At 41.2% G+C, this 26549-nt stretch overlaps 2 protein-coding genes across 2 annotated transcripts in view; one reads left to right on the top strand and one right to left on the bottom strand.

Annotated features, from left to right (window-relative positions):
- Nucleotides 1–25435, bottom strand: part of WDR20 (WD repeat domain 20) — a 55742-nt gene extending 30307 nt beyond the window's left edge. Inside the window, 1 exon segment of the mRNA XM_023628418.2 lies at nucleotides 25025–25435. Coding sequence (XP_023484186.1) covers nucleotides 25025–25273 — 249 coding nt within the window. The 5' untranslated portion in view covers nucleotides 25274–25435.
- HSP90AA1 (heat shock protein 90 alpha family class A member 1) overlaps nucleotides 25371–26549 on the top strand; it is a 50204-nt gene continuing 49025 nt past the window's right edge. The window contains exon 1 of the mRNA XM_070249125.1: nucleotides 25371–25620. The gene's annotated coding sequence lies outside the window, so the exon portion shown is untranslated. The remainder of the gene's footprint in view (nucleotides 25621–26549) is intronic.

The raw sequence follows: 26549 nt of genomic DNA, 5'->3' as shown, positions 1-26549 counted from the left end.
GTGTGAAAATGTGGTTTTATTTCCCCAAACAGTTCATGTATCACAGAAAAAATACAGAAGAAAAGATATAATGTTTGGGATTTGCTTCAAAATAATGCAGGAAGGGTGAAATAATAGGTGAAATGAAACTAGCCATAGGTTGACAACTGATGAAGCTGGGGGACAGGTATCTGGAAGTTCACTATACCATTCTCCCTACTTTTGTGTAAGTTGGAAATTTTCCATAACTTAAAAAAAGTATAGGGGCCAGCCCCGTGGCCAAGTGGTTAAGTTCGCGTGCTCTGCTTCAGTGGCCCGGGATTTTGCTGGTTCGGATCCCGGGCATGGACATGGCACTGCTCATCTGGCCACGTTGAGGCAGCATCCCGCATGCCACAGTTAGAAGGACCCACAACTAAAATATACAACTATGTACTGGGGAGATTTGGGGAGAAAAAGCAGGAAAAAAAAAAGTATGATTCTGTTTGGGCCATATATTTATTTTTATGTATATATTTGCAAAGAAAACAATTTGAAAAGACATTCACCAAAATATTAAAAGTGGTTATTAAAGGGGGGGTGGTAGTATTTAGGTGACAATTTTTTGCCTATCTTAATTTATAACTTTTTGTGAATAATTATATATATTACTTGTGTAATTTTTTAAATAGGAAAAGAAAAAAAAACAGGGCAAAAAAACTACTGAATCTGTTTCAAAATTATTCTTGTCATCTAAAAGCGTGCCACAGCCTAGCACAGGGTCATGGAAAAATATGTCCCGTGTGAACAGTAAAATTCACCATAAAAGGAAGCTTACTGTTATATCAAGTGAATGCACGAGCAGAATGATATATCACCAACAGGTGATACTATATTTTTAACTGGCCAAATTATAAGTTTCACACCAATGAGGACTGCTGGAGTCTGTTATTAATGTTTCTGTGGCACCAGTGATGTCACTCAATGAGATGAGAAAGGCCAAGAAAATTCTTTAAAGAAGCCAACCATTCAGGGGACAGATAAGGAGGCCATGGCCGATTCTACTGCGTCACTCTTCAAATAGTTCTACAGTGTTAGAAGGGTTCACTGTGTGCTCCTAATTTGCTACAGTGGCAAACAGAGATAACTCCCCCACCCCCTGAGTCCTCTTTGGGAAATCCAATTTGTTCCAAGTTTACCTCCCAATTTTCCTCTAATGTAGATCTAAAATTGAATCTCCATCTTTCTCACAAGAACTGAACTGAGAATTTATCATCAATCACATGCTTTTCTAGAAATTCTAGGAAAACTCAATCCTAAATTATCCTCAATACAGAAGAAATAGCTAAAAGGGTTACACAATGGAATTTGTTTTTCTATATTCAGTAATATTTTAGCATTTAAAAGTTAAAATCTTGAGGCCTGAAATAAAAATATTAGGCTCAAGAGAGACAGTATTGTATTCATAGTTTCAGTGGGAACAGAACTGTATTTTAAATGTAGGTTAGCAGGCCAACCAGCTTGGAACTGAATAAGAAGCTCCACACTGAAGGCTGAAATCAACCATAATCTGAAAGTTAACAACTGGCAACAACTGCACATTTGCTTCACTCTACGCATTTACCATTCGTTACCTTATGTAATAAAACATACACAATTAAAAACTTGGGACTACTAGCTTAAAAAGCTAAATATAAAGCTATTCACAAAGAAGTGGATTGAAGAAGCAACTCACTTCCCAGTGTGAATAATTCTATAATAAATATCTATATACAATGGTCCTATATGAACGCAGGCAACATAAGTCTTATATTCATATAATCAGAAGACGGAGTTGGAGAGGAGCTTTAAAAAAAAGTCACATTTGCTCTCAAGATGCTACAACTCAAGACCAAAGAAGTAAACTGCCTAAAATCATACAATCAATTGACACTGCAGCTAAACTTGGAACTCTGGTCTTATTCCCTCTAAGTGCACTATACCCAGTAAACTCAGGAAATGCACTAGAGTAACCTGACCTAAAGCCCTCACTTCTCAGTCTCCATTCCATTAATCTGTGGTCTTCTTGCTTCTCCATCAGACAATAACTAGTTGTCAGAACTTGAAATTATACTATTTATAACACAGAGTAAAGAAATACAGAAGACTGTGCAAAACTCATTAAGCTTAGCATAAACCAAATGACACTCATTTAGTGGCACGAAGTTCGCAGGTACATTCCAACTGCTGCCAGCCTTCTGCAGGCTAAGAAGGGAGTAGGAAGAACTGCATAGGGGAAGGGAGTCGCTTGCCTCTTGATACTTCAAATTTCTCAAGCCGGCTGTGTCCTGAGCAACTAAGGCCAAAGCCCGCTCCCACAGCTCCTTCCAAAGCTCCTGATTCCCTTCTGGAAAATCTTCCCTCTGCAGCAGAGCCAAATGCCCACTAATAAAATTCTGACCAACAGAAATGTTTGCAAATTTTGTATGCAAATACAAGAAGGACAGCAGAAACAGGCAGCAATTTTAAGCAAGGGTGCAATGATACGTAAAGCTAAGAAACGCAGGCCAGCAGCTCAGCTTGGAGGTACATATGGTTACGACAAAAGCTGAAGCTCCAAATACCAGCAGGTCCCATAAGCAGCATTGGCTACAAACCAAAGTGCAGTCTTTAGGGTGATACAGAAAGATCTCTCCTTCATGTAGAGTACTGTAAGTAGATTTGTCATTAAATTTGAAGAGACACTCAATAATACAATGTCCCCAAATTTTCTTGTCCACAGAAAGTCCGAGTACTCGTGCTGTTCTCACAAAGTTCTTGCACCTCAAGCCACATGCATGCACACTGGGCAGCAAGAAACCATGGCACATTCAAGGACCCAAAGGAGGAAGAGCATGGCAAAGCCCAGAGAACCAGCCAGGACTGTCTGGGTGCAAGATGATGCTGAGAAAGGCACTGTGAGGCTGGTATTCAAGCCCAGCACTGTCCCATTCCAGAAGGCCACCTGCCTTCATCACAGGATATGCTTCTTCTGCCTGAGTCCCTGGCAAACAACTCAATTATTTAACATTCTTAAAGGACCTGAATCATTTCTCTGTGTGAACTCACATGTCAATCCCACCCTCCACACAGGTCCAACCCAGGAAAACAAAAACAGTGAATAGTGTACCACTTCAAACTGGTAAAGTGACACGTTACAAAGAAAGCTCCGATTGAAAATCTACTTTTCACTTTGAGGAGTGGTTAGAGCACAGACCATGGGGCCAGGACGCCTGGCTCTCATTTGGGTTCTACAGTACCTAGCCCTGGGCGTCTGGACAAGTTGCCTTTCCACAAAATGGGCAAATGAGGATAATAAAATAGTTCCTAGCATATACAGTGCTTGAAGATTAAGAGTTAAAATATGTAAAATGATTCGAATACTGCCAGCACAAAGCACTATGCATTAGCTATTATCATTAAGTAAATAAAATCAATTTACATTTATTAAATGTATTCAAACCAAGAACTACAGTGAGTTAGCATGGAAACAAGCATTTGATTCCTCATAGGCATTTTAAAAATAAAATAATTTTTCTATTTAGTTATCTGTCCAAAAATGTACGTGTATATAAATATGTGTGGGAGGGGTGGCTTAAAAGTGAGAAGGGGGAAGGTCAAAGAGGTAAGAGGATGTCCATAGAGCCTAAATGAGAAGCCCTTTCCCGTCACCGGAGATGACAACTGTCCCCTAGGTCAAAGCAGTGCTCGGTCTGCAGATACGTGTTCACTTCACTTTTATAACACAGCTGGACTAAAAAGCAAAGCCAGCAAAATTACTTTTTCCGGCCACTTAAGATTTTACTAAATTCAGTGTAGCACAACTTTCAAAGTTGTGAAAATACTGTCAGTTCAGAGGCCAGAGCTGTCTAGTATACCAATTTATAGCTCAATGAAAGTGCAAGTTAATTTCTGAGACAAAAATACTGAGCAGCACATATAATGTGATGGCTTGTATGTAAAAATTTGGACTACTCTTTTACATTCCACTTCTCTGACATACTGTAAATAAATGAATATTAAGAAAAAGAAATAAAATAGCCTACATTTCTGTTTTTAAAAAAGCTGAAATGTTGCTGCTTAGTAGGTGGGGTTAAGAACACAATGGGGGAAATCCAGCGATATGGATATTACAACCATTTGTTACACGACCACACGACAGCCACATGTACTCTTTGGGAACAAGGATTTATACGAAAGACAGTGTGTACCCTAGAAAGGACAAGGGCTTTGAGTCTGACAGACCTCGATAAAATCTCACACTGCCACTTACCAGGGTAGCTTTGGCAAGTCACTCCATTCCTCACAGCCTCCCCCTGCTCATCTACACATGAAGTGGGAAACACCACACCCTATTTTGCAAAGTGTTTGTGAGGATGAGACAATGAGGGGAAAGCACCTAGCTTAGGGCCCCACATAGAGTAGCGTTGAATAAAAGATAGCTGTGATGATATACAAATTAATCAATGGCTATTAATAAAATCTACAAATTAAATAGCCAATAAGCTTTTACTGAGTGTTTACTGTGAGGAGAGCCCTGAATTAGATCCTATAAGGCAGTGGTTCTCAAAGTTTAGCACGTCAAAATCACGTGCCCAGCTAATTGAATGCAGATTGCTGGGCCCCACCCCCAGAGTTTATGATTCAGCTGGTCAAGAGTGGGGCCCCCAGAATCTGCTTTCCACAAGTTCTGAGGAGATGCTGATGCTGCTGGCTGAGGATCACACATAAGAGAACCACTGCTACAAGGAAAGAGAGGAAGGAAGAGGAGCCTGACGGTTTTTGTACATGTAAGTCAAATATTTAGACAATGGTATAGGCAAGCATGTGGGATGGCACTTAAGAAACTGAGAAAAACAGTCAGACAAAACAAGCGTGCAGGCCACTCACCAAGCCATGCTGTGGTGGCATCCCACATACAAAAAAAGAAGAAGAAGAAGAAGAAGAAGAAGACTGGCATAGATGTTAGCTTAGGGCCAATCTTCCTCATCAAAAAAACCCACAAGCGTGCAGGGACAACAAGGTGTTAGCTTGGCCAGTTAAGTATCTGTGTGGGAAAACCTCATCATGAAAAATGGTGAGAGATTTTGAAGAGGCCACTGGAAAGCTAACTTGCTTACTAAGCTCAGCTTGGATTTGACGGGTTCCATAAAGTGAGCGATTACATATCTTGGGAAAGTCAGCCACACGGTGAAAACGGCAACTGCAGGCAGAGATGGGACAATAAGTAAGGCCAGGCTAGTGGCATGAAAATAGGAAGAAAAGAGCAAAAGCAGTGAGGGACCATCAGGTGACCCCAAAACACCCTCTATCAGTATAGCCAAGAACTTCAGCACTTTCATTCTGCAAGATCATGGCCCACAAAGGGAGTCTCCTAGATATAAGAAATATGGCTCATGAGACTCAAGCCCAACTAAACTCTACTATTTATTAATTTGGCATTACAAAGCATTAATTAAGGGAGCTACAAGACCTCAAACACGTCACTCAAATGAGAGAGGAAAACTTCTTACTTCTTTAGTTTCGTATAATGTACTAAACATGTTCTTTAAGTGTAGTACACAAAGTTAATTAGCTACCACTGCACTTTTTATTACTAATCTTAATTTTTTTTTTTCCCCTGAGGAAGATTAGCCCTGAGCTAACTACTGCCAATCCTCCTCTTTTTGCTGAGGAAGACTGGCCCTGAGCTAACATCCATGCCCATCTTCCTCTACTTTATACGGGGGACGACTACCACAGACAGCATGGCGTGCCAAGTGGTGCCATGTCCACACCCAGTATCCGACCCGGCGAACTCTGGGCCGCCAAGAAATGGAACATGCAAACTTAAATGCTGCACCACCAGCCAGCCCCACTAATCTTAATCTTTATTTACCTACTGAAAATTCTACCAAATTTGTTTCAAAACAATGCTCACCAATAGGTCGTATTTCGATCATTCTTTTTAGGTCAGCATTGGTAAGACAAAGATAACCATGACTTGTACTGAAAAATACACAGGACATGGCCCAGTGGTCTCACCACTAAGAGTTCAGTAGAAAACACTGCTGACAGATTACTTTTCATATAAGACATAAAAGATCAAGAAATCCTGATTGTTCCTCCTCCCAAAAAAGAGAGGGGATTGAAACTCCATCTCACATTTTATACCAGAATAAATCTCAGCCATATCAAAGAGATATCAAATGTAAATGACAAAATCTCAGCAGTACAAGAAGAAACCATGAGGATTTTAAAAAATAAAGTTAGGAGGGTTAAGTATGACCCAAAACCTATAGCCATAAAAGACTAATACGTTTGACTGTAAAAATAAAAATTAAATTAAATTCCTACCTAGAAAAAAACCACCACGAGCAAAATCTGAAGTCAAGTGACAAATGGAACCAAATGTCCGCAACTCAGCTCACAGATTAAGGGCTAACTCACACAAAAGAGAGCTCCTACCAAGTCAATAGAAAACTTTTTTTTTTTTTTAATTTTTAAAAAGACCAAAATCCTTGGGGGCTGGCCCCGTGGCCGAGTGGTTAAGTTCATGCGCTCCGCTGCAGGCGGCCCAGTGTTTCGTTGGTTCGAATCCTGGGCGCGGACATGGCACTGCTCATCAAGCCACGCTGAGGCGGCGTCCCACATGCCACAACTAGAAGGACCCACAACGGAGAATATACAACTATGTACTGGGGAGCTTTGGGGAGAAAAAGGAAAAAAATAAAATCTTTAAAAAAAAAGACCAAAATCCTAGTAGAAAAATGAGTACAGGACATGAACACTTACAGAAAGTACAAATGACTCTTAAATGTATGAAATGATGCTTAACTCATAATACTGTAGTTTTATGTTTCTTGTACTATACCATTTTTTATCTGTCAAATTGGCAACGATCAAATAATAGTATGCTGTGCCAGAAGTAACACTGGTACAACCTGTGGAAGGCAATTTGACTATGTCTATCAGTATTACAAATGCACATGTCCCTTGACCCAGCAATTCCACCCATAAGAATTTATTCCTCAGACATACTAGCAACATGGCAAAATGATACATATACACAGCTATTTACTGCATTACAGTTTCTAATAGCTAAAGACTGGACTGGACACAACTTCAAAGTCCATCAAAGGGGGAACTATGGTACAGTCATACAATGGGATGTTGTGCAGCTGTTAACAAAATAAACAAGCTCTTTACACACTGACAACAAATAATCGCCAAAATAAATTTTGTAAAACAAAAACAAGGTGCAAAACACTGCAGATGCTAAAATTTGTGGGTTTTTTTTTTTTTTTTTGAGGAAGATTAGCCCTGAGGTAACTACTGCCAATCCTCCTCTTTTTGCTGAGGAAGACTGGCCCTGAGCTAACATCCGTGCCCATCTTCCTCTACTTTCTATGTGGGACGCCTACCACAGCATGGCTTTGCCAAGCGGTGCCATTCCGCACCCAGGATCCGAACCGGCGAACCCCAAGCCACTAAGAAGCGGAACATGTGAACTTAACCGCTGTGCCACCCCAGGCCGGCCCCTAAAATTTCTATTTTTTTAAAGGAGAGAGGAATCCATCTATGATTTCGTACGTAGAACCATAGGCCACCTCTGGAAACGTACACAAGAACTTAGCACTGATTGCTTCTGGGGAGGGAAGAGAATGACTAGGGGGACAGGGTGGCTACGGAAGAAGGTCTGAGAGACTTTTCACTGCGTGCCCTTTGAGTTTTGAACGATGTGAATTTATTGCCTATTTAAAAAATAAAATATGCCTATGAGAAATCATAATATCTATGTCCTAAATGAAGAGTTTCTCACTAAGTTACTTGCGATAAGGAACTCCTCTCAGTATCCAGTCAACCAATATTCACTGAGTTTTACTGTATGTGCCACGTGCTGTTTTAGGCACTGGAGTCTCCGCAGTGAAAACAGAAATCCCTCCTCTTGCGGACTTCAGGAGGGATATAGCCAGCAAACGAGTATCAGAGTGGTCAGCACTAGGAAGAAAAATCAGTTCGGAAAACAGAGTCGAGGGACTGAGGTGGAAGGGTGATTGTAGTACTTTTCTGAGTAGGAGTAATAGAAAATTTCTTTGACAGGATCACATTTGAGCAGACATATGAAGACGTGAGGAAGCCAATCCTGTGGCAACCCCAGGAAAGGATTCTCATCAGAGGGACCAGCACGTGCACTGGCTGTGAGGGTGGAATGTGCTTGGTGGGCTCCTCTTCAAGGAACAGAATGGACGGAGGAGGAGGGAGTGAGGAAGCAAATCACACTGGGGGTTTGGGGAAAGGGAAAGCACCAGATCATAATAAGGAATACAGACCTTATTCTAAATGATATGGAAAAGCATTAGAAAGTTTTAAGCAGTGGAGAAATATGATCTCACCTATCTTGTTGAAAAGATCACTCTGGTTGCCATCAGAAGAGACTGTAAGATGCAAGGGTAGAGTGAGGGAGCCCACTTGGAGGCCACTGTAATAATCCAAGTGAGAGATGATGCTCCCTTCAACTAGGCGAGTAGTGGTAGAGGTAGGAAGTGATCAGATTCTGGATATTATTTTAAGGCAGAGCCAACAGGCTTTACTGAAGGATAGGAAGTAGACTGAGAAAAAGAAAGAAGCCACGGGTGACTCCAAAGTATTGAGCCAAGCAACTTTTACAATGATCTAATAGGTTCATTAAAAAAAAAAAATCACACTTGCATATAAAGCTCCACTACTCTAAAACAGGTTATGAACACCACCAACAAAAAGCAATGCTTATCTATACACAAAATTAGGAAGCTGCAGAAGATTTTACGGTGGAAAAGAACACAGACCTGAGTTCATTCTCTAAATACTTAATGAGCATCTAAACTGCACCAGGCACAATATTAGGTATTAGCGACCTAAAGTATGCCTAAAATATATAACTGAGCACCAAAAAAGGACTGGCAGGAAAAATATCAAAATATTAACAGTGTGGGATATGGGATTTTTTTTGTCCTTGAATTTTCCAAATTTTCTACCATGAACATACCCTACTTTTAACTTTAAGGAGGAAAAATGTTTCTCTTTTACTATTGCCAATGAAGGACAAGTTCCCACAGGGCAAACTTATTTTAGTGATCTGAATGGTTAGCAGACTTCCTCTCTAAGAAAACCTTTTAACCTGAACAGATTTCTCAGCTTTCTTTCAAGCCTCCACCTGTTGCCGGTGCTAAGGTAAGAAGTACGTATGAGAGAAGGGGGAAGAGAGGATTAAGGTGGAGAGAAATGGGGTACACATAACAGCTTGCTCTTCTTTAAATACATTATCTCATAAAACACAAATGACAAAGATCAGAGAGATTAATTCATTTAAAATATTTAATCAAATACCAACTGCATACAAGATAATATGCTTACTACAGTAATCTATCCATTGTCAATAAACAGACAACAGCCACATAATTTATTCATTCACTCAAATATTTATAGATGCCTATAATGCATCAAAGGCACTGAGCTAGACAAAGGGAATTCAGCAATGAATTAGATAAAACCAGCCCTCCTGAGTGCACTCTAGTTTAGGGGGCAGGGAGAAGAGGGACATTATCATCATGACCTGTGCTAGAGGGATGACCTGGCAGAGGGTAAGATGAGACTCGACCTAGTCTAGGAGTCAGGGTAAGAGGCTTGGACAAAAATGACATATGTTAAGATTTGAAGGAAGAGGAATTAAAGAGGTGAAAGGGTGCGGAGTGGAAGTACATTCCAGGCAACGGAAACAGCATCTAAGAAGAATCTGTGGCAATAAGGGTAAGGCTTGCTGGAAAAATTAAAAGGAAGCCAGTGAGTCAGAAAGATATAGTAAAAGGGAGAGAGGATAATAAGGTGAGCAAAGGGCCAGCTCATGCAGGGCCTAGTAGGCCATGTCAATAATCTTGTTTTTAATGCTAAAAACAAGAACCACTGAAAGATTTTAAGCCTGGGAGTGACAATCAGATTCACATCTCTAAAGATCACTCTGGCTATTGTATAGAAAATAAATTAGATAGGAGCAAGAGCAAAGCAGAAAGAAATCAGAAGGCATTGGTGAGATGAGTGAGGGCAATGAAAGCAAACGTAAATGTATTCAAGATTTCCTTTGGAGATAAAATCAAGAGGAATTCCTAATAGAAGGAAAGTAGGTGGGGGAGGGAGGGAGGTAAGGAGAATAAGTGTCCAGGACACCAATGAAAGAGAAAACATTCCAGAGGACCAAAAAGACACATCAAAAACAAAACTTCATAAATAAGTTGAAAATAGGGAAGAGAAAGACATCCCATGCAAATTCTAACAAAAATAAATTGATTTTCCAATCCTCAAAAGAGACTTTAGGGCAAAAAATAGAGCTAAGGAAGAGCACAGTATCCCAATACAAAGAACAATCCACAAAGATGAACAACTCTGAATGTAACACAAAGCAAAAAGTGACAAAGAGAAACTGAAGAGTCCAGCAGCACAGTGAGATATTTAATATATCTATCAGAAATTGACAAATAAGGCAGTCATAAAACTTGTAAAGAAAAGGACAATGTGAGCAGCATTAAAAACTTGATCGAACACACAGAGATATGTCACTGTGAGCCTGACAAACAGAGGATATACATTCTTTTAAAAATACATGGGACATTTTAATTAGATCACAAAGAAACAGGCTCATCAACATTTCGAATAACTGATATCAAAAAACACTCTATCACCATACAATGCCAATAAGTTAATCAATAACAAAATTAAACACCATGAATAGAAACTAAAAAATGCCTTAGAAATACAAAGGTTAAAGAGGGAATAAAAATGGAAATAACAAAATATTTACATCTTAACGACACTGATATTACCATATATCCAATATATAGGAGACTGTTAAAGCAATACTTGGAGAGAACTCCACAGCCTTGAGCACATCATTAAAAAGTAAGAGGCTGGCCTGGTGGTGTAGTGATTAAGTTGACATGCTCTGCTCTGGTGGCCCAGGGTTCGTGGGTTTGGATCCCAGGCACAGACCCACACTCCACTCATCAAGCCATGCTGTGACGGTGCCCCACATACAAAATAGAGAAAGTTTGGCACAGATGTTAGTTCAGAGCCAATGTTCCTCACCAAGAAAAAAAAAGTAAGAAATGCTGACAAATCTGTTTTCAACTGAGAAAGCTAGAAAAAGAATATACTAAACCTAAAGAAAACAGAAAGGAAATAAAGATGACAACAGATATTACCAAAACAGAAAACAAAGAAACAGAAGTTAATTCTTTGAAATAAAATTTTAATTGACAAATTCTTCTAAGTCTATTCAAGAAAAAAAGTAAAATATGAATGAGGGGATGAAGCTCAAATTGGTGACTGAGCCCAGCAGCTGCTTGAGAGCAGCAGAAACCTGAGCCCCAGCACTCTGCAGCAGGTCACAGCTCTGCAGAAGAGGGGAGCCACAGTTCCAACCAGGAGATGGCTACAGCCATGACAGCAGACAGATGGTCCAGAAAGCAAAAGACAACAGGAGCAGGAGAAGGAAACGGCAAAAGTCACTATCAAGAAGGAAGATGCAGAGTTGACAGTGACAGAGATAGAACTCTGCTGGAGCACACGTAATATAATTTTAATTGCCCTAACAAAGGGATTGTGCTTTCAAGGGAATATCCACCGGATTAATTTGTTGCAATAATTACTTTTTCCTTTTGAGGGGGGAGAAAAGGCATAAACAAATAATTTTAGGAACAAAAGATACAGATACAGTAAGAGACCTATAATGGGAGTGAGAAAAGAAAAGGGAATAGGATTGAGTCAAAAGCAAATCCAGTTAAAGACTAGGTAGAGTAGAAGGACCTGGCAAAGGAGGTGAGGTAGTGAGAAAGATGTGGGCCAGAAAGGGAGAAAGTAAGTCAAGATTAAAGTGTCATGAGAGGGGCTGGCCCAGTGGCATAGGGGTTAAGAGCGCACGTTCCACTTTGGCAGTCCAGAGTTCCCCGGTTCGGATCCCGGGTGCAGACATGGCACCGCTTGGCAAGCCATGCTGTGGTAGGCATCCTACATATAAAGTAGAGGAAGATGGGCATGGACGTTAGCTCAGGACCAGGCTTCCTCAGCAAAAAGAGAAGGACTGGTGGCAGATATCAGCTCAGGGCTAATCGTCCTCAAAAAAAAAAAAAAAAAAAAAGTTTCATGACAAAGAGTGTTTCAATAAAGAGAAGATAATCAACTGTGTCAAATGCTGCTGACAGGTCAAGGAAGTTGTGTGCTGCACGATGTCCAATGGATGTGGCACAAAGAAGTGGAGTAACCAGTATCCTGGAGAAAATAGACCAGTGGGAGCCAAGGTCACATTGGAGCAGAAGGATAACTGTTTCTATCTGAATTAGTAATTTTGGAGCTGAAGCTGTTACAGCTGATGACAAGACCCAGAGTGTCACTACGGAGAGCATGCCAGAGGTGGACCAAAGAAGGTCACTGGGGGTGAACATGGAAGCTTAGAAACCAAGGAGCCAAGGTGCCTGATGGGTCATGTGGTGGACATGCAACTACCCAAGATGATGGCAGGAACTGGAGGGGAAAGGAAGGCTGTGAGGCCAGTGCCAAAGTCTTCAATGGGCAGAGGCAGCCAGGAAGTCATAATATGGCCGTGAGAAAGAAAGAGAAAGACAGCATGAGTCTAAGGACAAACGCTCCAAAGGAGGAGTGGCAAATGGACCTATGCCTAGTCTAGTGCTGTACTTTGCAGAGTAGCAGTCAGGACACTGCAAAGCCTTTCCAGCTCCACCTGCACCCCTCTCTCTGAGCTCCCTGCGAAACGCAAACTGCTGCCGCATCACGGAAAGCCCTGAGCATAACACCCACCATTTTTAATTAGCTGAGCTAATATTACCCCCAGTCTTGCTAGCTACATGTACACCTATTCCAAAATCCAGAGGGGAAAATAGACCAATGTAAGGACCTGTGCAATGCCTAGAATTAAGCAAAAAGAAGGACGAAGGGATGGGAAGGGAAGAGCGTGAGCACTTTTTTCCAAGACACCAGAATAAGGAAAATGTAGCTTCCAAACAAAGCTCACTCTAGGCAGTCAAGACACTAGACAGCCTCCTGCTGGGTTAGTCCCGAAGAACTCTAACAGCACAAGATTTGAGGTTGTGACTAATTTCTAAGAGCCTCTCAATCAATGCAAAAGGGGCTGGCAAGCCTACCTCTGTAAGCTTTGCTAAGTAACACTCACCATATTTGGCTTGTGACAGGGATTCTGAAAGATTATCTAATTTACTCAAGTAAATCCTTAGAGGACTATAAACTCAACCAATTCATTTATTTGCAATTGAACACAATGTGCCTACTACGTACAGGCACCGTGATAGATATGGATGAGTAAGATGGTTTCTGCCCCCAAGATTCATAGCCTAGTGGAGGAGCTGGAGATTCAAACAAAAAATTTCAACGTTGTGTGAAAAGGCGGGAGGACATTCATAGTAGACAAAGAGCAAGAGCAAAGGAAAGAGGGGTTTTTAAACCACGCAGGAGTGCAATGCCGCCCAAGCCATGCTCAATGTGCCTACTACAGTGTATTGCATGCTATACTGATCCATCTCACCGTGAGTTCTTCTCCAGAGCGCAAAACTGTGTCTATTAAGTCTGGGTCCCCAATACCTAACCCAGTCTAAGACTCTCAGTGTAGTGTGCATGTCTCGATTGCCTAGTGTCTATCTATATCTATTCTCCTGTTTGGAATCTACTCACACTGCAGCTCCAGACTGGGCTCCAGAGCAATAAGGGTATTGGATAATCCAATCCCCTTGCTAAAGGTGTGGGTTAGCCAAAACTCAGGTCAACCAGTGTATAATATTTCCTTGGCCACAGGAATAGGCTGGTAATCCAATTTGGGGCAATGAAAGAAGGTTTCCTGGGGGATTCTGTGAAACAATCTTCCTTATTCTTCTGAGAAAGTAACTAGAAGAGTTGTTCATTATTATCCTGGATACTGACTCTCATTCTGGTCCCTGTGCTACAGAAATGTGAAGCCTAGAACCTTTATCACCATTTTGCCACCTATGCCAGACTGACAAAGATGGAAAGCAGAACCAAGAGAATCTTGGCAAAACAGAGCTCGCACCCTGATCAAACCATGCCTGAAGCCCACATTACTGCTGGAATTTTCAATGACATAACTCAATGCATCCCCTTTTAAACTAGTTTGAGTTGGGGGGTTCCTGTTAGCTGCAAAACAAAACATCCCTAATATTATAATATATTCAAGTTATGCTAAATCCTAAAAACCACTAGTGAATCACTGTCCACTAGCTCCTTTTACACACATTCCAATGTTTATCTCTTGCTTAACTTTGTTAAACTTGTTTTAAAGGTTTAAAACTTTGTTTTTAAACTTTGTTAAACTTAATTCTCAAATATTAAGACGTAAATCTTTTAGTTCTTATTTAAGCCTTGGAGAATGGCAACTCGTTAACACACAATAAAACTGGGGCTCAAAATTACCTATAAAAATGTATAAAAGAAAATTTACAAATTTTATAAATTTAACTACAAAAAATATGAACATTCTTCAGGGCAAAAACAAACACACATACTCCTAAGCAAACTTACAAGACAGATGACAACCTGGCAAGAAAAAAAATCTGTAATTCATATCACAGACAGAGGGCTAATCTCCCTATTACATAAAGAGCTCCTTTTTTAAAAAAAAAATCAACATGTCCAACAACCCAAAAGAAAAATGGGCAGGGGATATGAAATAGACAGTTCACAGAAAAAGAAAGACAATTTGCTCTTAATATAGAGAAAGATGTTCAACCTCACTTGTCACAAGGGAAAAACAATAAAAAAATTACACTAATTTCTCACCTATCAGAGCAAATGCAAAAGTGTGACGACACACTCTACTGGTGAGGCTGTGGTGAAACAGGCACTCTCAAGCGGGAATACAAAACAGTACAACTCTCCCTATGGAGGGCAACTTGATTAATATTTATCAAAAATGTACATGAATTTACCATATGACCCAGTAGCACCTCCTATGGAAATAGTTCTAGATAAACCTCCCTATGTGCAAATTAATATACATGCAAAGTTATTCACTGCACCATTATTTGTAATTTAAAAAACAAAACAGAATGATAAAGTCATCTGGTTAAATAAATTATGGTAGGGGCTGGCCTGGTGGTGCAGCAGTTAAGTTCGCACGTTCTGCTTCAGTGGCCCGGGGTTTGCAGGTTCGGATCTCGGGTGTGGACATGGTACCACTTGTCAAGCCATGCTGTGGTAGGCGTCTCACATGTAAAGTAGAGGAAGATGGGCACAGATGTTAGCTCAGGGCCAGTCTTCCTCAGCAAAAAAGAGGAGGATTGGCGGCAGATGTTAGCTCAGGGCTAATCTTCCTCAAAAAAATAAAAATAAATAAATTATGGTACATCCACAGCATAGAGTATAAAGCAATTGTAAGAAAAAATGAAGATGCTCTCTATTTACTAATATGGAAAGATCTCCAATATATTTCATTAAACAGAAAAAAACAAAATGCAAAATACCATACATAGTAAACTCCCTCAATTCCTTCAAATCTCTGCTCCAATGTCATCTTATTCTCATAACAACAAAAGGATGAGTCAAACACAAATAAAATGATTATAGAGAGGAAGGGAACTGAGGGGGGAGGACAGAAATGGAAGCTAGACCTCTCTGAATATAAACCCTATTTTATAGTTCTGATGTTGGAACCCCATAAATGTTTTACATAATTAAACATTTACATAATTAAACACAAAATTAAATTTTGAAGTATAAAAGAACTCCACATATTAAACGTGTACAATTTGATGATGTGGACACATGCAAACATCCATGATACCATCACCACAATCAAGGTAACAGACAGATCCATCACCTCTCAGAGCTTCCTTGTATCCCTTTGTTTTGTTTTTTTGTGGTAAGAACACTTCACATGAGATCTTCCCTCTTAACAAATTTTGAGGTGCACAATACTGTATTGTTAACTATAGGCACTATGTCATACAGCAGATCTCTAGATTTATTCATCTAGCATAACTGAAACTTACACAAACTTAAATTTAAAAACAATCCCTCATGTTCTAAAACTGGATTATGGTAATAGTTGTGCAACTTGGTAAATTTACTAAAAATCATTGAATTGTACACTTAAAATAGATGGCAAGAAAGTACAATAATTTGACTGGAGTAAGTCTGAAGAGGCAGTGAAAGAATCAGAGAAAGCTGGCGAAGTCCAATGCTTCTCCAACATTCGTAAGCATGTGAATCACCGGGGACCCTCTTAGAATGTAGATTCTGATTCTGTAAGTGTGGAGTGGGGCTCAATTCTGCACTTCCAACAAGCTCCCGGATGACTACACTGATGGTGCTGGTCTGCAGACCACACTTTGAGGGTCCAGACATCTTAGACAACTAGAGGAGCTTTGCTCTAAGGAGTAGCTGAGAAATAGGGCAGTAGCTGCCCCAGGCAAAAGACCCACAGGGAGTGGGTGGGAGCCAGAAAGGATTTTTTCCCTCCTTTTTTTAAAACAGAAAATAACACATTTGCTGTAGGATGCAATTTAGCCCGGGTTAGAACTGAGAACGTGTGCCGGGGGTTATGCTGATTAACCACAGCATTTAAGACAAGGGTATGCTGGAGAGAGTGGCAGTGTGGCAGGAGCTAAATCACTGAGAAACGGAGGTGACGAGGGCCCAAAGAGGGGTGCTTTTGATTCAATCTGATGACTGAGTCCTGAAAGAGGGTAATACACTAAGAGTCCCAAAGGAGGATAAAGTACTAATGCAGTACATTACCTCAGAAGTAGCACCAAAAGAAAGAAAATGCCTTAAAAAAAAATCTTTTTAAAAATCACACTAAGAGTTCTGGAAGCTAGGATATAACCAACATTTAAATGATCACCACTAAGGAAGATAACCCTATCCTCCCAAACCTCGCAGAAGCTTCAACCCTCACAATGCAGCTCATGAGTCCAGAAGCAGCCATCCAATGCCATATCCTTAGGCCTTGGGTTCTGCTTCTCTTGTTTAGAATCCCCTCTCACTCATCAGGATTCAGTTCAGATGTGACCTTGTGAAAGCCTCCCTACGTTCTCACTGCAATCGAGACAAACGTTCCATCGCAGTCATCTACTATCCGGACTTCATGGGCAAAGTCGATCTTGCGGAGTAGTTCTCGCATCCCTCCCTCTATCCGGGAGCAAGGGCAAAACAATGATCGGGAAGAAAAGGAAAAGAAGCGCACGGCATGGCCAACTTAGAATTCTAGGTAATTAACTGCTGAGTAAAAAACCACCACAAGTACCAGAGACCTCTTCAAGAAACTCAAAGTTTCACTTAACAGGACAGAAGAAACCAGTTACCTTCCTTACATTCAGCCACACATATGCCACTAAAGAAGGCAAGCCAAGACTTACTTAAATCAGGGCACTTATACTTTCTGTGCCATGGACTCCTTCTCACAATATTTTTAAATACAAAAGATTACAAAAGAGATCAGTTATATTAAAATAGTTGTACTAAAACAAATTCAGGATTTTTAAAAGTTTATCTCACATTGAATAACAAGCTCTAATAGCAGATCCACTAACTACTGTAATCTCAAAGTAGTGATGAGTGTAAATGATAACTGATATGGCTGCAACAACCATAACATGACAGGCAAACATCTGTGATTTTCACTGGTAAAGTCACAGGTCTGTTACTACTGTGATTTGTTGCCAATATTCATCAATAAAGGACATGTTAAAATTCAGTTAGAGGTTGTAAAAATAAAGATGTAAACTACTTTTCCCCATCTAGGTTGACATACCCCCTAAATTCTATTCAGATTAAGAAGCCCTAATGAGCGAATACTGTCTAAAACAGCAGACACTGTCTGTACATCTCACCACTATTTACTCGTCCATCTCATTGCTAGAGTATAGGCACTTTAGCCAGGGACTATATCTTATTTCTCTTTGGGTCTACAGGTCCAATAAAAGTTAATTGGATGAATAAGCCATTTATGATTCCACTGGACTGTGAACTCCTTGATGGTAGAGATTCTGTCTCAACAACAACATAGAGCAGGCCCTCAATAAATCTTGATAGAATGAATGAGTGTGTGAATATCTTGCCTCCATGGTTAGATGATAATCCTCTCAAGGTCAGGGATCATATCTCATACTTTTTGATTTCCCATAGTCTAGTACACTGCTTTTCACACAAAACCACTCAAATATTTATTAAATGAAACATTAAGATAAGACAGAGCCTCTGAAAAGAAGATCAAAGTAGAGAACGAGCACCTGTATCGGTTATGCTGTAGCAGGAAAAAAAAGCACAGTACAGCAGTGAGCTGGTTGTGAACCAACCAAAGGAGAAAGAGCTTCAGGTCACAGGGATAATCTACAGTGTGGTCACTTGAGAATATGTTAAAGTATTCCTATTCTTACTTTTAAAATATAAAAACCTTATAAATTCCTTCCTCATGAATGATTCTTGCTTCTTTCATATAACATCTATAGTTTCAAGTACATTTTCCAACTGCTACAAAATAAGATAAAGTGTAGTACAGATTGACTTGGCTGCTTTTAGTACAATATACCCTACTTTTTAAAAATCCATATTACAAAATAGAACTAACAATGCAAAACATTATTCAACTTAAAAATTACCAATTGCCAGAGAAGCTGTGAAGTTGAGAAAAATGCTAAAAGAGCAAATGCCAAATAAAGCTCAATCAGAAATGAAGATAAAGCATTTCTGAAATTAGAAATATAAGGCTACATGTTTTAAAATTTATAAAACTGTGATTTGTACATATTTTGGGTCAAATCATCTATTTGAAATCCAACTCAATATTCTTTTCCTACTAGGCAGAGAAATAATCCTCTACTTCACCTTCACTCCTTAATTCCACTTGATACTTGTATAGTTTAATGCTGTGTGCAGAGCACACAGCTTCTACCTTCTATTACAATTATCAGAACAAAAATACAGCTCCTTACAACCAGGAAGCGTCCTAATGCACCTTCCCATCACCCACAATAGACAGCAATGCCTTGCACAGAACAGTTCTGCAATAAACACTTGATGAATGAAGATTATTTTTTTAAAAGTAAGACATACCTCATATTCTATTATAAAAAATAGATGCCAAATGTTCAGAGAATAAGATAACTTGTCACTGATATTCTCAGATAATTTTAAATGTCCTGAAAATGAAAAGTGAGAATGTCTACCAATTAGATTTCTATTTTTGATGTCTACTCCTAAATAACCAAGGAAAACCACATTTCATATTTCTGCACAAATAAGTCTCACTGAAATATAAATAAAATTGTTCTCTAAGACATCAAATACCAGACTAGAAAAATCTTCACATTTATTTTTAAAACAAGGTTCTTTAGGCATATAGCCAAACTAGTTAGTAACAAAATCCACTATGTTTTGATTATTGCTCAAGTTTTCTACCAAAGCACAATAAATACTTAAATAAATTAAGTCATTAGAATAACTCAATGATGATAAATATAGGTGATAAGTTTCTTGAAGGCAGACACTCTGTCTGCACTAAGCATCTAGAACAGTACCTCATATCTGGCAGGTATGTCCCATAAATACTTGCTGAAAGAATGACATTCATGACTATCTCATGGATTTCACTGACATATTCTGGGAGTTTCTTACCATTGCTCATATCCACTGGCAGAGCCTTTGAAAATCTCATCACCATTCTCCTCTTCAAGGTCAAGAGAACAAAGGTGTTATATGAAAGTTTCTCGGGCCTGCTTTAAGTGATAAATTAAGATGCTTTCCCCTCAGTATATAAGATTCTATAGTTAAATAAATAAACCTTTATCAATATTTCCTAAGCCATTAGGTATCCCTCAATGGAAAAAAAATACAGGTTTCCACTCAATTCCACATGTGCCCTACTAAATTAAGTACAAAAGTTCTCAAAGTAAATTTGATATAAAAACTTCTAGACTTCCAAGCCTCTTTCTAAACTATAAATGGGAAGCACAGAGGTGTGAAAATCACAAATGGGGAGAAGGGTGTAAACACGACCTTCTCTGGAGAAGTCCAGTATCTGAAATTAGTCTGAAGGAAAAAATCATTAAAGAGCATCTCGCTACCCTCTCCACACAAAGCATGAGTCCCTCAGTCACCAACAGGTAGTCCGACAGTCTGACAAAGAGACAGAACATTTCCCGTCCAGCATGCTCATCCTCTCCCGAGTCAATCCACTACTTTCCCAGATAACTCTGGCTCTAAAAATATTTTAGCTGTTACTAACTGACTCTTCTTCTGGCCCCAGCTTCATCTCAACATGGTGAGTACAAAGCTTTTTCTAGCATAAAGACCTAGAATCACAATCTTTTCAGCTTGCTTTCACAACACACCCCACTCTTCCCAATTGCCACTCAAGAAGCAGGAAGTAAGTCCAGGACAAGAATACATCTTCCCAATAGAAAGATACATTTATTTTCATTAAAAAATTATCGAGAGCCAGCCCTGATGGCCTAGTGGTTAAAGTTTAGCACACTCCACTTTGGTGGCCCGCGTTTGATTCCTGGACGCAGAACTATACCACTTGTCTGTCACAGCCATGCTGTGGCAGTGGCTCACATAGAAGAACCAGAAGAACTTACAACTATACACAGCTATGTACTGGGGCTTTGGGGGGGCGGGGGGAGAAGAAAAAAGGAGGAAGTTTGGCAATTTTAGCTTAGGGTGAATCTTCCCCTGCAAAAAAGAAAAAAAAAACCCTCTCAAAATAGTTAATTTAAAAAAAACTGTTATTGACACACAATCACATAACCTTGAAAAGGCCTTGGAAGCCATCTACATCTACTTCCCACCTATTGTATGAATTACTTCAATAACATCTCTGGGCAGTATATTTATGACCTGGAATCTTAAGATGGGGGGTGGAGAGTTCTTTAGCTTGAATGTTAAGTAACTCTGAGCACAGTTTTAAAAAGCTGTTCGTTAGTACATAGGTCCGGGAGGTAACATTGGTTAAGAGAAGCAGATCAAAAGTAAACTGCACCATTTGGTTACTTTCCATTACCTCATTGTCTCTTGCTACACAATTTCCCAATTGTTAGAATGCTAACTTTGGTACCTTCTAAAAATAATTTTAAATGCCTTTAAAAAGATGTGAGCTACTAAAAGTACCGGTTACTTTTGGGCCCAAAATTGAGTATGCTTTTCAGCTTCTAAAGATCTTTTAAAGTATGACATAGAGGGACGTGGACGCTTTATTTGGTCATTCACACAACAAATAAAGAGTAAGGGCCTACTCCATGCTGGACACTGTGCTGGACACTAGGAAGACAGAGAAAGCAGAAAAGAAAAGTTCCTATCCTAAGGGAGTTTTCTTTATAGAAGAGACAGATTATCACCCAGAGAATTACAAATTGAGAAAAGTGCTAGAAAGGCAAAGTACAGGATGCTATGAGAACGTGTAATGGGGAAAACTGATCTAGCCTGGGGATTCAAAGAAGGATTTGCTGAGGAAGTAACGTTTAAGCCGAGACATGAATGGTGGCAATTCACATTTACGTAAAAACAGATTTCCATAAAATGGAAGGGTTGATCCAATAAGCCCAGTTAGCTTTAGAATCTTTATCCTAAAATAGCCTCTTGTTTAAAAAGAGGGAAACACAGCATGCTAAAAGGAGGTTTGAGAACTCGCAGTTCCAGGTTCTTTGGGGGGGGGACAGGGTCTCACTCATCTTTGCACAGTGCACATCGCCTTGCCCAGCATAATTATCACCACGGCAGTCACTCCAATCTTTGTTGAAATGATTGGTGTCAGCATTAAATCAAAGTTCATATTATCTTTAGTTAAGCAAAATAAATTCACAAAACTGTCTCCTCACACAAGAAACCCCATTCTGAACTTCAATTATGAAAAGATGCTTTCATCTACTTCACAGGATTGCTATCAAGATTCAATGAGATAATATATTACTAAAGGCCGGGGTAAATTCTGAAGTGCTTGCAAGTACATGGTATCAGTGTGACCAAAAAGCTTGATCAGCCTCTTCTCACTAAGACAGCTACTTTAGATTCAGCTGTGTTTCATTTTCCTTACCACAAGAAAAACACTGTAACAGAGGTTTGCACAGCCTCTCCAGCTTGGTTTTCTCCCAGGGAGGGAAACTGCATAAACTCTAAGGTCCCTTCCAGCTCTAGAAACTGACCTGTAAATGCTATAAAAGGGCCAAGATTACACTCCTCAACTTAGATTTTAGACTACCTCCTCATCCGCTCCATTTCCTCAGGACTTCTTTCAGGAATGGCAGCACACAGTTCATGATTTAAATTTTTTAACAGACCTATTTTCCACTCAATTTACACGCAGATTTAAGTTGAATGTATTCATCCAAATTAGACCTTCTAAATGATCCGAATAATTGTAAAACTTTATGTCCCAAAGAAAAAATGGAAAGAAAAAAAACAGTCAAAATGACCAACAATCAAAAACAGATTTATAATTCCTAATCCCTTTCAGATTCCTAATCCTTTTCAGATTAAGAAAAATTATTTGCTGTATTTTAAAATCAGTAAATAGAGTCACAAAAACAATCACCATTACTCAGAAATAACAATAAATAAATGCAAACTCATTCATGTAAAAGAAAATTTTTTAAAAATTACATTGGCTAGAAGAGTTGAAATGTCCACCATATGATGCAAATGTATTTACAAGATATTACCACATGAAAATGAAATTTTACCAAAAAAGTTAAAGTGTTCAAATAAACGATGCAGCTAAAGGCAAATTTACATGTTTAATTTGTCTTGTTTAAAATAATTTTTTTAGTGCAGTTCTGAAAAGCTCTCCTAGTTTTACCCTTCACTGAATAGTAGCCTACTAAAAGAGAACACTATTATGATACTTCCAGGCAAGAGACAGGTTTTTAGGATACATACCAGGGCTACCAGATCCACATAAGGTTTGCCACTAGAATGCTTCAAAGTAATATGCTTTCAAGGAGCCCTTTTTTAAAAAAAGGTAATGCCTACGCTAGTAATTGCTAATAAATTTGGTTTTTAAGCACTTTTCAAATTTTTATATAAATAAATATTAATAGCTTAAAATTCTAAACTTATTTCCAGAGAAAAAGCTAATCCTTTCAGTCCTAGTATGAATGTCAAGATAGCAGCTTCCTGTTTGACACTTACTCTTAGTGCTTATTTTAACTATATTTTACATCTACTGAGTGTTTCAGGACGTTAAAGTCCATTACGGTCATTATACCATAAATTACAAAGTGTACACTGCAATAGTCTCTTTTTAAAGAGGTGCAGGGGCCTGCCCGGTGGCTCAGTGGTTAAGTTCACACATTCCACTTCAGCGGGCCCGCCCGGTTCGCCCACCGGGATCCCAGGTGCGGACCTACACACTGCTTACCAAGCCATGCTGAGGCAGGCGTCCCACATATAAAAACAGGGGAAGATGGGCACGGATGTTAGCGCAGGGCCAATCTTCCTCAGCAAAAAGAGGAGTATTAGAATTTGTTAGCTTAGGGCTAATCTTCTTCAAAAAATAAATAAAAAGAAAAAATCATGGGCAGAGGAAAAAATAAATACATAAAAATAAAGAGGTGCAGATGGAAGTTAAATAATCCGTCCAAGGTCACCCAACAAGCCAGTGACAAAGTGGGAGTAGTCTAAAACTTCAGCTCCTAGACTACTAACCACTTCACACTTTCCCAATTCCGAAGGAAAAAAAATAAAGTCAAGCGATTTACTTTCAGTAAGAGCATACCTCAAACACAGTAGCACACTTAGCATAAACACTAACAAAAAACATTCACCTTGAACAAATGAGACAACTTGCTACATTTAGATACCACTGCCACACCCTTAGTTCTTGTAACCAAGCAACTCTACTGGAACTGGATATATGAAATCCTAGAGAATGTTCACTCTTCACTACATACAACTATTTTCACACTAATCAGACATTTATAAGTTAATTTGTTACCGCCTCTTCCCATGCCCAGGTGCTGTGGGGTGCATTAATTTCCTGACTCTTCCAACAGTCAAGTCAAGGACCACTTATCTCAAAAGTAAGCAGTTCTCAATGAGAACTAAGTTACGTAGCCAACGAAAGAAAACTCTAACAAATTGCTGCTTTTAAAGAGATATTTTTAAAGGATGATTACATGCTTCACAGAATTGCTGTTAAGTCGCCCGCAAAGAAGGATGGTTCTTGTAAAGCAGCTTTTAAGGCATATCCCTCCCTGTTCGGGACACAGTCAGACTTGTTGGACAAGACTGACCTGGGCACGCTCACAGAAAACCCCTCTCTGAAACCAGCTTAGATCAGTGAAAGCATCATTTCGACCTCCCAACTGTAGCACACAGCCCTTCCCATACTATAAGGGACAAGATGACCCTCTTTAACAATCTCTCAGGAGAAGGTTCCCTCGGCGGAAACAGTGACAGCCATTCTCCCTCGGATGTTTTTGGAAATAGAAAGTGTTAAGACCAGAGGAGAGGCTCCTAGAAGTGTCAGTGCGGCAGCAGGTGGAGTAGCCCTTGGTGCCGACCAGGTCCTTTCTGACCTAGTCTCAGGTCCTCCGCTTCCCAGCCCCGGTTCCGCCTTATAGACCTTCCCAAGCCGCCCCGCGCCCCTGTTCTCCAACCCAGAGCGAGACTCTCAACCCTCCCGGGAGGCGAGGCTGTCTCCGCAGACAAGACGGCCACCCCACCTCTTCCGGGGACTCGCAGGCCCGCTCCCTGGCCGTGTCAGAGCCTGACGGACCCTGCCGGAGACGAGGCAGCCAGCCCCTGCCAGGGCCTCCCAGCCGGAACCCCGCACTCCACGGTCCCTTCCCACCGCCCCCACCCCTTCGAAACATCACCGCCACCACCCTCCTCACTCCTGAATCCCCCTTCCTCAGGAGCACCCCAGTGGAGTTACCGGCCCACTCAAAAGTAAGAGCGACGGCCACCCCCATCGGTCACCCTGGCCCCCGCTGTCACCGCCCTGCTCCCGGCCTCTGCCAGCGCCGCTGGCGGGCCCCGGTGACGCCCGGGTCGGTACCTTGCGGACCCCCTTGTAGATATAGAAGTAGAGCTCCCGGCCCACATTGAAGCAGAGGCGGTCGCCGTTGCCAGACTGGTCGTTGAGGTTTACGAAGGAGACGCGGACAGGGTTGGATCCCTGCGAGTTGAAGGGCACCCGGTTGGGCCGGCTGTACTCTGAGTGCGGCAGCAGCTTGTACAGACCTTCCCGGGTGGTGAATTGGGTCTTAATCTCGTTCATCTCCTTCCCTCCTCCCTCCGTCGCCATCTTGAAAAGCAGCGTTCATCCTGCCCTAAGTGCCCGGATCACGCCCACCGCGCAGGCGCTGTCCCGGGCTCTCGCTCTCCCCCCCCGCCTCTTCTTCCTGGCCCCTCCCACCCGCGAGCCGGCCCGGCGGGGGCCGGCCGAGGGGACGGGGCGGGCTTGTTTACGGCCCGACTGCGCACGCGTGCTCACCTGGCGCGCTCCGCGTGGAGGGGCGTCCGCAGGCTCCTCCCCCGGGCGAGGCCTCGGGGCGGCCCCGCTGCGGCGCCAGTGATCCCCGCGCGGCCTGAAGGTGGGCTGCCGAGAGGGAAAGGGGACGCCGCGGCGGGGCTGCGGTGCGGAGCGCCGAGGTGAGTTCGGGGCGGCCTCATCAGCTGCCTCTGGCTCTGCCCTGAGGGACCCCGGGACACTAGGGAGCGGAGAGAGTGGCCGTGGCCGCCGCCCCATTCGGGCGAGCACGTGGGGTACTGCGAGTGGAGCGCCGGAGCCCCAGGGTTCTGCCTTCGGGAGAGGGCGGTTCCCCGCCCCCGGGACCTCCCCTCGGCCTCCCTGCACCACCGTCCGGATGCCCGGGTCGGGAAGCCCCTCTGCGTCCCCCGAGTCGGTTTCTGAGACGGTACCGAAGAACCCCAATTTTCCGCCTCACCGTCGATTTTTTAGGCGGGGTGTGGAAGAGGGGTGTGTAGCATATGTATTTGCGAGTCGCGTATCTGACTGAATACCTGTCTATAGTGAGCGTTGGCTAATTTTAAGGAAAGTAGGTTTGTTGGCACTTCTGTTTCTTGTTTGTCTTTACCAGGTGTTTAGAGAAAAGGGGAGGGGCGGGGCAGGGAATGGCTTTGGGAACCGGAGAGTGAATCTCAGCAGGATTCACTTGTCTTGCTCAATAGTTTGAGCTCTTGACAAAGTTAGAGGCCATTGATTAGAAAAAAAAAAAAAAGGCTCAAGTGAAATCTGCGAAATTGTTTACCAGGCATAGTTGTGTGCATATACTGTACTAGGTCTGGATGTGTAAGGACCGGCCCGCGTGTTGAAGTAAGGTTAAACCATCACCATTTTATACCTGGGTTTCTTGGCATGTTGCACTAGAATAAGAAGGTGTCTAAAGTGACAGAAACATTGTGATAGAATTCCAGGAGGGGAAAACCAACATTTGTTGCACCAAGAATGAGCTATTCCTTTAAGTTCTGATCATAGCTGGAGGCTCACAAAAGAAGTGGATGGAGGTACGCTCTAAAGTAAGAGGAGTCTGAATCATAAGTGTCTATGTATTAGAAAG

Source organism: Equus caballus, chromosome 24, assembly GCF_041296265.1.
Source record: "Equus caballus isolate H_3958 breed thoroughbred chromosome 24, TB-T2T, whole genome shotgun sequence".
Taxonomy (NCBI): Eukaryota; Metazoa; Chordata; class Mammalia; order Perissodactyla; family Equidae; genus Equus; species Equus caballus.
Note: the sequence above shows the minus strand (reverse complement) of the source record. Positions and strands in the feature narration are given on the sequence as shown.